Genomic DNA, 14,985 nt, shown 5'->3' with positions numbered 1-14,985 from the left:
TTTTCATAGTTGACCATTCCTATTGCCTAAGTCTGTAATGCTCCTCTCAACCTTTCTCCACTGCTCATCTTAACACTTTAATCCCAAATATGTAGAGAAGTTGTTGGATCAAAATACAGTCATGTGTTGCTTAACAACGTGTTGTCTTTTCTTTTAACAGATTTATTGAGATATAATTCACATATCATACAATTCACCCACTTAAACTGTACAATTCAATGCCCTTAGAATATTTACAGATTTGTGCAACCATCACCACAATCAGTTTTAGAACATTTTCATCATCTGAAGAAGCAGCCACACATCCTTTACTGGTCATCCCCAAGTCCCCAGCCCCACCCTTAGTCCTGGGCAACCACTAATCTACCTTCTGTCTCCACGGATTTTTCCATTCTGGACCTTCCATATAAATGGAGTCATACACTATGTAGTCCTTTGTGTCTGGCTTCTTTTTCTTAGCATAATATTTTCAAGGTTTATGCATGTTGTAGCATGTATCAGCACTTCGTTTCTTTTTATGACCAAATAATATTCTAATATACGGATATACCAAATATTGTTTACCCATTCATTAGTTGATGCACTTTGGGTTATTTTCACGTTTTGGCTATTATGAACAACCCCACTATGAACATTCATGTACAAGTCTTTGTGTGGACATATGTTTTCATTTCTCTTGGGAATATACCTAGGAGTAGAATTGCTGGGTCATGAGGTTTATGTTTAACTTTTTGAGAAACTGCTAAACTATTTTCCAAAGTGGCTGTATCATTTGACAGTCTCACCATCAATGGACGAGGGTTCCAATCTCTCCACATCCTTCTCAACACTTGCTTTTGTCTTTTTTATTGTAGCCATCCTAGGGGGTGTGAAGTGGTTTTCATTTGCATCTCCCTGATAGCTAATGATGTTGACCATCTTTTCATGTGTATTGGCTATTTCTATATCTTCTCTGTAGAACTGTCTATTCAGATCCTTTGCCCCTTTTTAACTGGATTATTTGTCTTTTTACTATGATATTTTTTAAAACACAGAATGTTGTCTTCTGGGTTTTCACTGTGTAAAAAAGAGGGAACACATAGCCATAAATTGTCCATCAACAAAATTTTTTTTCTTCCTGCATTGAAACATCTGTGTTCAACTTGGGACGTGTGTTGTTTATGGGACCTAGTGGCTTTTGTCCTTGTCAGTAAATATTAGCACATCAAAACAATGATTGTTAAACCTGGCGGGGTGACAAACTACAGCTGTATTTAATTCTTTGTTCTCAAGGTTAAAAGTTGGTGTTGCCCTTTTGGCACTGCTGTTTCACAAACCGTGGAGACAAATTCAAGGCCAAAGCAAGGACAATGCCCCCATGAGCAAATTCATTAATCAGTGTAATATAAATACATCTATTTTAAAGTGTAAACTTTTGTGGCTGTGTTTTGCTGGCTTTGTCCATACCTGGTAATGTGTGGACCCCCATCTCTGAAGACTTGTTCCAAGTTTTTCTGGGGGTCTAGCAGAAGCTTATTTTTAATATGTGCTGCAAAATGTCTGGTTATAACTGACATCACTCTCAATCTGCCAGCTCCCACGGGGTCCCCCTATTACTTGCCCTGGGTGCTGCCCTCTTGACGGGCATACCTACTGTTATGGGTGGAATTGTGTCCCTCCAAAACTCCAGGACCCTAGAATGTGACCTTATTCGGAGATCAAGTCTTTACAAAGGTAGTCAAGTTGAAACGAGGTCTTTAGGGTGGGCCCTAATCCAATGTGACTGGTGTCCTTATAAAAAGGGGAAATGTGGACACAGAGACAGGCATTCACAGCAGGAGGACGATGTGAAGGGACAGAGGGAGAAGAGAGTCATCTACAAGCCAAAGAGAGAGACCTGGAACAGATCCTCGCTCATAGCCCCCAGGAGGAACCAACCCTGCTGACACCTTGATTTTGGACTTCTAACCTCTAGAACCGCGAGAGAACCAATTTCCATCGTTGAAGCCACCTGGTTTGTGGTACTCTGTTACAGCAACGAACACACCTGGCCATGCTCTGGACCCCTGACGGCCAGCACTGTGGCTGCCTTGGGCAGTGGCTGCCTCTCTCTCTGGAGGGCCTACTCTCTGACACAAATTATCCAAACTGTGTTGCCTTGCAACGCAACGAGTGAACAACAGTTTTTAGTTACAGTTGCTGTTGGAGTTTTTGTTCATAGTTATTTTCGCTTCTCTTTCAAGGACTCAGACACAAGCCCATGGGGCACTGTGCTGAAAACCCTCCTCTCTGCTACCACCACAAAGGACAATCCAGGCTTCCTTACTGGGTCAGGCTTATCCCACCTGGCTCCTTCTTCCCTTAGAATAAGTAAACTCCTCTCCCATTCCCTCACCTTCCAGTTAATCTATCCCCTAGTCATACTGGTCCTATCTCTTAACCGGCTTTTGAATCTGGCACCACTGTAGCCCAAGCCGCCATCACCTTTGCCTGGACAACCACACCAGCGCCCTAACTGGGATTTCTGCCTCCAGACCTGCACCCCCTCACTCTCCCACAACATTCTATTGGAGTGACTTATTTGGTGTCTCTCCTACCAGTAAGTTCTGTGAGGAGAGGGACCATGTCTGGTTTTGATCGTGAGTCCCTAGTACCTGCACATCATATGTGCTCAGTAAATATCTGATGAAGAAAGGGAGGGCGGGAGGGAGGGGGAGAGGGAGAAAGCAAAGTGTGGGTTTATACTCCCTTAGAGAAACTACAAAGCTGTGCTTTTTTATTGGTTTCCATTGAGCATATCTTTGCACTGAGAAAGGCAAGCAAGTCAATACAAACAGAGATGCTCAAATAATGCCAAATGGTGTGTTTTCCAAATCACACGAGGCCCATCTGAATCCAAGCCAGTCTCCAGAAAAGAGGCACTCAGTGCCATGTGCCTAGCTGTGTCTCTGCGTTATCTTATGTGTCAGAATCACATCACACACTCATTACCTCTGCATTGGCCTGAAGAGCAGAAGTCCTTTTTAGACTTTTGCTCCTCCCATTGAGACCCTAAAGCTGCCATACCTAACTTTGAACAAGTGGTCTATGCATTCTGTTTCTCTGTCTGGGGAACGGGTACAAGCAAACTTATCCCTCCTTTTTTTTTTAAATTGTGGCAAAATACACATAACCTAAAATTTACCATGTTAACCATTTTTAAGTGTATAGTTCAATAGTGTTAAATATATTTACACTGTTGGGCCACCAATCTCCAGAATCCTCTATTTTTTAAAACAAACATTGAATAACTAAAACTATGTAAAGGAATATAATATTTCCTAAATAGGCCTCCTAGAATATGTGCTAAATGTTAAATAAAGATAAAGCATCCATTTACAGCCTTCCTTTTAAAGATACTATAGTTTTTGTGCTTTAGGGGAAAAAAAAAAGCACATTTCCTGGAAAGGGTAAAAATGAACCTTGGGTTAAAGGGTTAACCTGTCTATCTTAAGAATGTCCCTTCCAAAGGGCATGTCAAGTAATTATGTGTAATTTTTTCTCTCTGATTTTTGTGAGTGCCTCTGAGGCACATGAAAAAGTAATTGTACTTCCCTGCCAGTGTTGCCTCCATCCCACAGGCAGACATCACTGCTTCGTTTTGTTTTTTTTAAAAAATGTTTTGAATGGTTTAGAGATTAGCATGGGTATTGAGCAAAAAGTACAATTTCAAATTACATGCTGCTTCATGGTGCCAAAACACTGCGCACCATCATCTTTGATGACGTTCACCAGCACGGCACTGAGAATGGTGGTTGTTAGTCATCTGGCTTGGTAAAGCTGGAAAATGAAATTGTAAACAATGTGTGCTTAGACAGGCCTTATTAGAAAAGAAGAGTGTGTTAAATATGGTTTCAATTTTTTTTAAATCTAGCAGTATCTTTTAATCAACTATATGTGTATCTAAATCAACGTGACAAATAGATACTTGCTCAAAAAGAGGAACAATTTATCCATGGGCATCCTAAAAAAGATGATAATCACATTTACAAGTACGTATGCTTGTAACATTCTGGTCCTCTTTGGCCAAGGTTTTTATTTATATACAAGTTTAACCACCATAACCACATATACATGTGGATATTAAAATTGTTTTAACTTTGGTATAATGCTTAGAAAGGGACCCAAAATAATCCCTCCCTGGCAGTGGTCACAGATTGCATTGTTAATCATGGCTTGTATCTCAACCACTGAAGACACGGGGGTGCAGACAGAAACTACAAAGGGCTAAGTCCAACCCTGGGCATTATTAGGAGAAAACAAAAACCAAAGATTCAAAAGCAGAAGGCTCCAGGCCAAGTGTGAAGATAGTACATTGATAAACAAGAGCTAAACTGTTTTATTAAAGATAATTCAGGAGCTAGGGCTAGAGTCTATTTTGCTCAATGAGTGAATATTTGAAGCCCTTTATTTTCAATGCCCAAAAACCGTTCAACAACTTAAATCTTTAATCTGTTGTCTCTCCACAAAGTCCTCTAATAGTCAATCACAAAGTAGCCTGAGAGAAAATTTCCCTAGATACCACCAAAAACACAGGTTTCTAACAGATGTCTCCATGCAACTTTTAGAATAGATGCCATGTTAAGAGGTTGATACACCCATATGTATTTGTTCATCAAATCTAGGTACATGTAGCCTGAAGCTGGGAAGCAAGAGTTATTAGCAAGAGAAACCATTTAAGTGCAAATAATGCATGGAAAAGCATCAGAAAGAATGTTGTTTATAAATTCAAAGACAAATGCAATAGTATACACTGTTGGGAAATCCCCGCCTGAAAGTCACCCGGAGTAGTCCTTATGGTTAGGCACTAATAAACGTGAGCTATTTTCTCAGACTGACCACCCTTCTAATTAACGAAGACCATGTTAGCCTTGTCAACCCTCCAGTTTCTCCATCTACAAAATGGGAATTAAAGCCGTGTGTTCATACATGAAGGTTAAAATTCTTCCAATGAATGACATTACAGAAAACACAAATATTATCACCCCAAATGTAGAGAAATCTGTAATCTTGTACCTAAAAATGGTTTTAAGTCATGTTTAAAAAGCACATGGTCAGATAGACATGTACTTGGAAACAGCTGGCATTGCAGGGGATGGGGAGACAGGTTCAGGGTGAAATGACTCACGGATGCGGGAATGCAGAAGCTCTCAGCGGCATGAAGTCACGAGGGACTGCCCCTGAGGTCTCTCTTCCCTTCCACAAACAACACCGTTTGTCGACTTCAAAAGGAGATGGGTGAGGAGTTTGGAATTATTTTTTATTTTTTGGTTCTTTGCATCCTTTAGTGAATGCACAGACTGGTATATAGTTTAAAAATTTTTGTTAAAGGAAAACATCGTGGTGTGCATTGAGAAACATTGATTCTTCTAAGATTTTAAAGGATGACAAAGAGAACGAACACTTTAAGTCGAGGTAGTTATAACTAACATCTTGACATGAGCAAAGGGCAAGTTTGGTCTATGCAATGACACAAACCTTGTTAAAAGCTTAGAGGGAAGAAACACAAGGGGATCCAGACGTCTCAAATGGAGTGAGATTTTTCCTCTAAAAAACAGTTAAAGGCGAGTAGTATCTGAGGCAAAGAAGTAAGTTAGCAAAACAACTGAAATGTGGCGATCTTGACCTTTTCCAAAATGTAGAGTTTCTAAGAGGCTGCATGCAAACCAAATCATAAGTTAAGATTTTTAAGGGAGGAAACCATTTAAAACATCCATATTTGACACTGACACAAAACAGAGCTCATCTGTATTACAAAGAATTATCTTCTAAATTATTTAATCTGTACATTTTAATTTTCATTAATTGTATTTTCTTAAATACGTTTTGTAGCATGAGGCAGGCCTATAACAACCGCTGGCTGCCCTTGACTCTGAATGCTTTACTGCGATCCCTTTCCCTAAATAGAATCATAGAATATTCCAGTAGAAGATGCCTCAGAGATCAGTTAGAATTGTGGTTCTCAACCCTGGCTACACTTTAGAAACACTTCTGGAGCTTTTAAAACATGTAGAGGCCCAGGTCCCCAACCCAAACCAATTAAATCAGAATGGGGGCAGGGGGTAGGTACCAATAATTTTGAAAACTCCACAGATGGTTCTACTGGGCTGCCAGAAGCGAGAACGACTGATACGGAGGTTAGATTTGTGTTGCCTGATACCACAGTCACTGGCTACATGTGGCTACTGAGCACTTGAAATGTGACTAGTCCGAACTAAGACGTGTAGTAATTATAAAAATACATACCGAATTTCGAAGATTTAGTACCCAAAAAAGGAGAAAAAATTGCAAAGTATCTCAACAGTTTTATATTGATTATATGTTGAAATGATAATATTTCAGATAAATTGGGTTAAATAAAATACATTATTAAAATTAACTTTGCCTGTTTCTTTTTATCCTTTCAATGTGGCTACCAGAACATTTAAAATTACATATAAGGCTTGCATTTGTGGTCCTCACTATTGGACAGTGCTGGTCGAGACCAACACCCTTTTATCACAAATGAAGAAACTGAGGCAGAGAAGCAGAATGAGTTCAAGGCAGCACTTTGCAGATTCCCTCTTCCTGTCTTAGGCTTTTCCCGTTGCTATAAACCACATTGCTGCAGAGCTACAAATGGTGGCAGAGCCCATGATGCCATCAAGCAGATTTCAAACTTTCCCTTCTTTTGTCTTGCTGATTGTTTCTTCTAAGATTTGATATGAAAATCTATTTTCTGTATGGAAAAATATTCTCTCCATTGTGGACACACTTGTGATTTGTTATTGTAGGGTTACTCATGAAAGAACAGTAACTAGAATGAATATTAAAAAATAAATCCAGGACCCAACCCCGTGCCATAGTGGTTAAGTTCTGTGCGCTCCACTTTGGCGGCTCAAGTTCGTGGGTTCATATCCCAGGTACAGACCTACATTGGGTGGTGTAGGCTGATGGGTTCAGCCATGCTGTAGTGGCGACCCACATACAAAAGAGAGGAAGATTAGCACAGATGTTAGCTCAGGGCTAATCTTCCTCAAGCAAAAAAAGAGGAAGATTGGCAACGGATATTAACTCAGGGCAAATCTTCCTCAGGAAAATAAATAAATAAATTTAGAAAAACATTAGCATAAGGGAAATGCAGAGAATGGGTGAAGAGGACTATTAAGGCTTTTAAGATGTAAATGATCAAGTTCTAGCCTGGGAATGTTTTACCATGTTGTAGCTTAATAAATAACCCTACAGACCCACAGCCTCCTAAGAGCCATCTTCAGCACAGCATCAGTCCTTGCTCAGAATTTAGAAGTTTAGTCTATAATTTTGTCTTTCCTCCCAGAAGGCAATGTTTTTCTGGACAACATTGTCATTGCAGTGAGGCAAATCTGGCTCTTCGTAGTGGCGCACCATGTCATAGCTAGGTACCCTGGTGGAAATAGACTTTACCCTCAATGCCTTCCACCCTCTGCTGCCTGAATTAGTACCTGGTCATTCAGACGCCAAACAGCATCATCGCTTACTTAAAGAAGAAAATCTTGTTTTGATAAAGTGAAATGGTCCTACCAGATCTGGCAAATGAAGATAAAATGTATCTCTTCTAATAATCAGCTAATTCAAACAAAAACAGAGATGTTTTTTGTGGCATGTGGTTTTCTCCCCTTGGGAAGCCAGCAGAGAGAGAAGTGTATAAAACTGGCTGAAATGTGTTATATTTGAGAAATCATGCAACACAGGGGCTCCTCAGTGTAATAAAAGAATAAAGGAGACCTGAATTCTGATATAAAGCCTTTATGCAAAGAGCTGGAAAGGAAACCTATGGGTCAGGCCAAACAACACATACAGTAGATGCATTCAAGATTTCTATTGAGATATTCTTGTTCCCCGTCCTAAATACAGCATAACCTCAATTTCATCTTAAATCGAATGTCTGGAGCTCTGGAGCCCCCTATGTTGCATGCATGATTTCTACTAGCTATGATTAGTCAAGTTTTGCCAGTTAAACCTCAAAGAGCACACTTCCAGACTCAACTCACTTCCATGCAATGATATCTACCTCTAAACACTCTCATATATACCAACTTGGAAAGATAACATATTACAGACGGATCCTGGGCAAAAATACATCTGCCAGAATGGAAACAGCACTTGTTGCTCTGTTCGACAAAAAGAACAATAATTTGTCTTAACTTTAAAATTTTATTGATAAGGAAAAGACAGGAAGATGATAAAGAAAAGACAGGAAGTAAAGAAAGTTACTGCCTTACTCTGAGACAGTCTTTTGGACCATTTTTAGTTCTGCCTGCTTTCTGGTCTCAAATGAAATCTGGATGGTATAGTTTTACAGTGCTCATCTAACAATAATGGTGAGGAAGAAGAAGAAAAATGGCGTTCAAAGAAAGAGGCCGATATTAGAAAAATTAACGCTGCAGATATATAAAAATATACAGAATAGAAACTACAGTTTATATGCTCAGGGTATTCATTCAAAAGACCCGATAAAAACTTGTCTTTGAAAGGTAAGTGATCAAAAGGTTTGAAAAGAGCAAAGCATCCAAAGCCATGGGTTACGTTTCATTTGTGACAAGGGCATTTCTGGCAGCCTGGCTCGGGGAAAGAGAAGCGCACCTGGAGGGAGAGACCAGGCGTGCAGGCTCGGTTTGGCACTCTCTAGCTCTGGGTCTTGGGTGAGCCAGGGGACAGCACGAGGCCTTTGGGTCTCCTCTGCAAAGTGAAGACGTTGGTCTGTCAACGAGAAGCTCTCCCCTGGCTCCAGCTCTGCATCTGCTACAAGAAGCCTTTGTACCTCCCCATCAGAATCCCCAGGCCGAAAGGAACTCTTACTCTCTAAGATTAGTTCAAGACAAATGCCAACATGGTAGTTTTTAACCCTTCTTAATTTTAGGGTAGAGATTAGAACTATGAACCTTGAGGAAACAGAACGAAGCAACTTAAAATACATATTTCTAAAGCGTTAAATTGATTCTGATCTATTTCTCAGAAAAGATAAATGAGCAATGGAGTGAGCTTGGAGGAACGCAATATGGAAATGTCAATGTAACATCTTATACATTCAGGAATTTATCCTAAACTTTCTCAGTTTTATTTTGAAAGTCCCAGAGTCTCAATAAGAGCTTCAAAAATTTTATTCTTGTTTCTGGAACAGTGTTATCACTACCTGGAAATCTGTAAAAGCCTCCTCTCTCTCTTTCCCTTTTTTCTTATGTTAAATCCATGATTTTCAATTCCCAACAATGGAATACTAATGGAGCCTCAAAAAATACTAATTGCCCATTTTTTTCCTAATTACAAAATGTAAGAACTCTTTAGTGAAAACATTAAACATGATGTCATTTTTAAAGTGCCAGAGTTTCTATTTAAAGCAATGCTACAAAACAGATAGCTTATTTAATTTACAAATAGCAACACAAAAAGGTTCTTTAAGTCTGTTTAGCATATCTGAAAGTGCTTCTTTCTCACACTTAAATATTTGAGGCTATCCCGCCCCCCCCAACGCCCTCAGTTTATTCCCTTATCTCAATTGTATAATTTTATTAAGTAGGATTCAGAGAAATAGTCCTAGATTTAAATTTTTAAACACTAATTTATAAAAGCATCAGTTGATTCCCATAATACAGCTGGTAGTCAAACTGGACAAGATAATGAATTGACTGAGATCATTGTTCCATCTTCATCCAAGAAAGTCGCCTCTAAAAAAAGATCTTAAATTGCTGTAGAAATCCAATTTGTAAGAAGCAAAAGAAGCATATAGATGGGAAACACCAGCCATGATCACATTAATTTTGTGACTAACAGCATTGCTTTGAAGCGAAGAAGAAGAAAAAGAAAAGATGACAAAAATAATAAGTCTACGCAATCCTCAATTTTAATCTAACAACACAACTGAAAGAAAACCAACTACAAATACAAAGTTCACATCTCTGGGATCCAGTGGGACATCACACTCTCACAAAATAACTTTCAGCTTAATAAGGAGCAAATCCCAATGCTAAGGAAATACTATAGGAGGGTGATGCATTGTTGCTAAAAAGCAAATTATGATAAGAAATCAGGAGACCAGACACTTGACATTAGTACAGATCTTGGAAAGTTCAAGATTGATTGGTTTTGAATCTACAGGTGTGGGAAACTGACAAACAGTTGTAACAAAAGTCTTCAACTTACTGTATTTGAAAAGCTATATAGGGAAAGTCTGACAAGCTACCATTCATTTAACTATCTATTTAAATAAAAGCTGCACCATCACAGAGATAGAAGTAAACGCATAGTTCCTACTTTTTTGTGGGAATGGACCAATAAACTATCCACTCATGTATAAACTACATAAGGTCACAACTGACTTCTAATCGGCAGGAATTTACGATATCAGCAATTTACATTAAAAAAGAGTTGGCTTGAATTGAGCAAACTTGTTTACTTTGAGTAAAGTTGAAAACTAAAAATCGCTATGAATCAGTCAGGATTTAAAAATAATGGATCTATATAAAATGCTACATGCAAAGGAAAATGAGAAAATTTATAGGGAGGCACAACTAAGTTCTCGCATTGTTTTCTTTTTAAGTTTTAAAACTAAAGTAATAGTTGCTCTGCAATCAATAGCATCCTCTTCGTGAGAATACACACCAAGGTTTGGGTTTGGAAAATGGGGTTTTTTTGTTTTACTTTTAATTTTTAGGTTTCTTTTTAAGAACTCCTTCCTTATTCAAAACTTAAGTACTTGATGAAGTGATTCATGAAAGTTCGTGGAAAAAGGAATTCTTACCTGACACATTATTTAACATGCTTCGTAGCTCCCCCACTGCTGTTCACATGCTCGTGAACATTATTTTGCCAGAGAAATAATGGTCTTATTCACACACTACCTTCCACACAAAATGCAACCAAAGCCCAGGAAACTGACAAAAGCAACATTAGGATTCAGTGCAAAATAAGAATTCTATTTCTGAATTCCATCTATGAAAATGTAAGCTCGGTCTCATTTAACCAACCGCAAAGTTCCCTTTCTGCTTAATAAGAGTAATAAACATCATCTTACCATTATCTGTAGAATGAAATCAGCAACGTGTTGCTTCCTGCAGTCACCAAACCAAGATTTTTCTTCCTTTCTTTCTAGTAACTCCTTTTTCACCAGCAAGATGAGGAAGAAAATAAATCTTTGAGTATTTGCCTCAGTATTTCAGACCACAAAGCTTATGAAACTAGCTCTTAATAAAAAAGAACAGATCCGGTATTTTACAATCACTCTTGCAGCTCAGAGGTGCCTCCTAGACGCCTGTCCCTCTTTCCTCCCTTGTTCCCTAAGTTTCTTTTAGTAGTGAGACTAATTTTTCCAGTAGCCTTGAACACCCTAGATTTAACTGACATGGAAAATGTGACTAAAAACTTGTAGAACTGTCTAGCCTCCAACCCTACACAGAATCAACTTTGTTGTGAGTGTTGAAGGACACCTCGCAAGCAGCTACTTGCTCCGTCAGACTCCTGCACCACACAGCAGGGCACACCAAATAATAGTGCGCCATCTAGTTAGCAAGCTGCACTCTCCATTCTAGAAGGGGGGACACCTTCAAACCCTGGGAGTTAAGAACTTGTCAGGGTTCAGCTGCTCTAAAGGTCCAATTGTTTATTTAAATAAAAAAGAAATATCGCTACTGAGATAATCCACATCTAGTGGATATGGGAAAATTTAGGTTATAATGGCACTACAAACTTTTACATCTAACTTTGATTTACAAGATAAAAGCAAGTTTTAAATTAAAAGAGCTTTCTGTTAATAGAGCTTATTATTCTGAAGACGGGAATGATTTTCTTCGAAAGTTGTCCCTGGGTGCATGCCTATTATCTTTGCTTTTCCCCTTCCACTAATGAGCATTTATCTAAAGAGCCTGTTAATCCTCTGATGTGTGCTTCTGGTCAGAGGTAACAGTTTGAATAAAACCACTAATCACTGATCACTAAATCACTGATCATTAATCACACTCTCCAGTGCCGGGCACCCGGGCCATTTTTTACTCTGGGTCTTTGCATCACAAACAAGAAGTTTCACATTTTAGATGCACAAACATTGTGTGGGGTTATGCTATGTCATCTCTAGATGTGAGTAAATAATAAATACTGGCGCAAATTTGGGGAAGGATGTCAATTAGACCCCAGAAAGGAGTTTCACAAACGTCTACTCTACAGCACAGCTTTCACTTTGAAGAAAGTAGATCTGATTATAACAAAACATGTGTTCTTCAAGAAATTCCCACATACTTAGAATATACATTTTCCTTTATTTACTCCAAATCAGAAAGCACCCAAATCCTCTGCCCTCTCCATCCAAAACCCTGTTAGTCAACTTTTTATTTGATTTCTGCTGCACACCGACCCCCAACTACTAAGATTTCTTTTTACTTTTATCCCTTAAATATGTCACACACAGTGTTTTTATTTCAACTGCCAGATACAGAGATTGTGACTCACTTCAATGACTTACGTATTTAACATCCTCTTAAATACAGAAACTTAAGGTTGAGAAAGAAACACATGCACCAAGTTATGGTATGGTACTTTGTGCTTGGGTTCAAACACTCACGTTCCCTCACTTTGGAAATGAAACATTTAGTCTTGATCCTTTCAGCTAAATTTGATTTAGTCAGCGTCCTTCCTCGTCTTCCCTCCTCGGCTAAACGTTGGAGGAAGGCGCTGTGTGGAATTAAGTACTTTGTCTGCAGCGGGTGTGTTGTTTTCCTAAATCACCAGAGGGACACAGCATTATCATAACGTCTCTAAACGTTTCCTGAGATGCCTTTTCCATCAGGGCTGAGCATTTTCGCCCTAGAGAAGAGGCTCGCTGGTGCCTTCCTTAAATAATAGAAAAGAGCAGATTGTGCGTGCGCTGATCAGGTACTTTGCCCCCCTCAGACACCAGAAGCTCTTAGCCACACTCCAGGGACAGTGATCGCCCCAGGGAAAGCAGTAAAACGGGGAGGCGGGGCCCGAGTGATAACGGTGTGGGCGGGAGAGGGGGTGGAGAAGGAGGGGTCCGAGAGGAGAGGGCAATAAAGATGCCCAGGGAACGGGCGATTGTACCAGTATGTTGGGGGGTGGGGATGGAAAGCAGAGTTGCTTTGTCAGCATTTGTAAGCCCCCGAACCCTTAAGTATCTGAAGCTGTTAATCAAACAGTTACTGGCCTGCAGAATGACGTAATGGACCTGTATCCAGCCTTTATTCCCTGACACATGTCAGAGAGGGAGGGAAAAACAAAAATCAAACACACTCCGCGGACTCTGACAACGAAATATACAAGCAGTCCACTCCAGTTCCTGGCCTTGAACAAGCATCAAGTAGGGGCAGCACCCGTTCAAGGAAAGCTGGGTTGTGGGTGGGCAAGGTGTGGGGCTTTATCTACCAGATACACCCTCCCACACACACCCCCGGAAATAAATCTATAGCAAAGAAGAAGCGGGATGCAGCTGCCAAGAGAAAACATCTCCTCGGTTCCTTCGCACGTCTTGCCCCTCTAAGAACTTCGTGAAAAGTTTAAGCGGTTCCGTGGAGAACCTGAAAGAGAGGAAGGCTTCGCCGCCGGGTCCTGGGAACTGCCACCGCGCCGCCGCGGCAAAAGCAGGAGCTGTCATTTGGGGCAGCGGCGGGGAAGAGGTAATGATGCCCGCGAGAACCGGACGGAGGCAGGAGGCGGCTGGAGCAGTGAACGCGAGCAGAGCCTCGCCACTCTCGAGGCTTCCGCGCTCGGAGCGAAAGCCAAGTGCCCTCCAAGGACGACGTCCCTTTCCCCGGCGCGCGCGCCCACCAGCTGCGGCGGGCAGCCCTGCGGGAGAGGTGGCAGCAGCAGTCTCGCCACCCGGGAGGGAGCGAGCCCCCCGCGCGCCCGCCAGCCCGCCCCCTAGGTGACCCGGCGTCCTCGCCGCGCCCGCTGGAAGTTTGCAAACTTTCTCCGGGGGTTCCGCCGCATCACCGGGAAGTTGGGGACGCGGGGGGAGGTTCCTGGCTCGCCGTCTCCGCTGCCGCCGCCACTGTCGCCGCTTGACCGCACTTCTGGAGGGTTCCGCACCTTGCCAGGTCTCTGGAGGCAAACACACACCCCCGATTCATAACTGTTCCCCGTGTCAGGGAAACACACGCGCGGTCCCACACACGCACGCACGCCGGGGCGGAGACGGCGCTCGCTCCACGTTAGCATCCTTCCAGTCGCACGGCGCGGCGGCCACCGAGACGCGCTCCGGGACGGATACGGCGTGGGGTCTCTGGGGTGGCCTCAGGACACAGCAGAATTCCACAGTCCACCAGCATTGGGGGCCGGACTTCCCTCTGGTCCGCCAAAGTGTTTACAAACACAGATCACCCTCCAAAAAAAATGCATCGCATCTTCCCTACTCCTTGCCCTGTGACCTGCCCATTGGACCAAGTAACCTCACGGCTCCTGCCGAGAACCAACCCCTGCAAACAAGTACGCTCCCGAGATGGCTCCCGCGGCAAGTGCAACAAAAGTGGCTAAATGCAAAAGCCCCAGAAGTGGCCGAGCCGTATTTTTAGGAACTTACCAAACAAGTGTGGAGAAGGCAAGAGCGGAGCCCGGGTGAAGGGACCACGTTGGACTGAGCAAAGATTACAATACATTCTATTTAGAGTGCATTACATCACCCCCCCGGTGACGTCACGTGGGATTCCTGAACTTCTAAATCATTGCGGTCCGCGGGGGAGGGAAGGAGGGAGGGGCGGGGCCGGCGCGCCGAGGGGGCGGGCCCCGCCCCAGCCCCGCCCCGCCCCCGCCCCACGAGCGGACCCTGGTGCACTGCCGGCGAGCGGCGGCGGCGGCTGCGACCGCGCAAGCAACAGCTTGCAGAGCCCAGCGCCGTGTGACACGGCTCCCTGACATTAGTGGTGTGAGTCAGCTTGGAAACAATCCTCATGGTTTCAGACAGGACCACAGACGAGGCACGGACACGGGCTCTCCTCTGAACAGGGCCTG

General features: G+C 42.1%; 1 protein-coding gene across 7 annotated transcripts in view; it reads right to left on the bottom strand.

Moving 5' to 3' along the window:
- CREB5 (cAMP responsive element binding protein 5) overlaps positions 1-14,662 on the bottom strand; it is a 396,047-nt gene extending 381,385 nt beyond the window's left edge. For 3 of the 7 annotated variants that reach the window (XM_014841040.3, XM_070511214.1, XM_070511188.1), the window contains exon 1: positions 14,558-14,662. Coding sequence is in view for 4 of the 7 variants with exons in the window: in XM_070511197.1 (XP_070367298.1) it covers positions 11,048-11,050 (3 nt within the window). In the remaining 3 variants the exon portion in view is untranslated. Of the gene's footprint in view, positions 1-11,047; positions 11,132-14,557 lie in introns of all 7 variants that reach the window. The other 4 variants (XM_070511197.1, XM_070511207.1, XM_014841037.3 and 1 more) reach the window with 4 other exon arrangements.
- Positions 14,663-14,985: the final 323 nt, after the last annotated feature.

The sequence above is a fragment of the Equus asinus genome, chromosome 1 (assembly GCF_041296235.1).
Source record: "Equus asinus isolate D_3611 breed Donkey chromosome 1, EquAss-T2T_v2, whole genome shotgun sequence".
Classification (NCBI taxonomy): Eukaryota; Metazoa; Chordata; class Mammalia; order Perissodactyla; family Equidae; genus Equus; species Equus asinus.
This window is presented reverse-complemented; position numbering and strand designations above follow the sequence as displayed.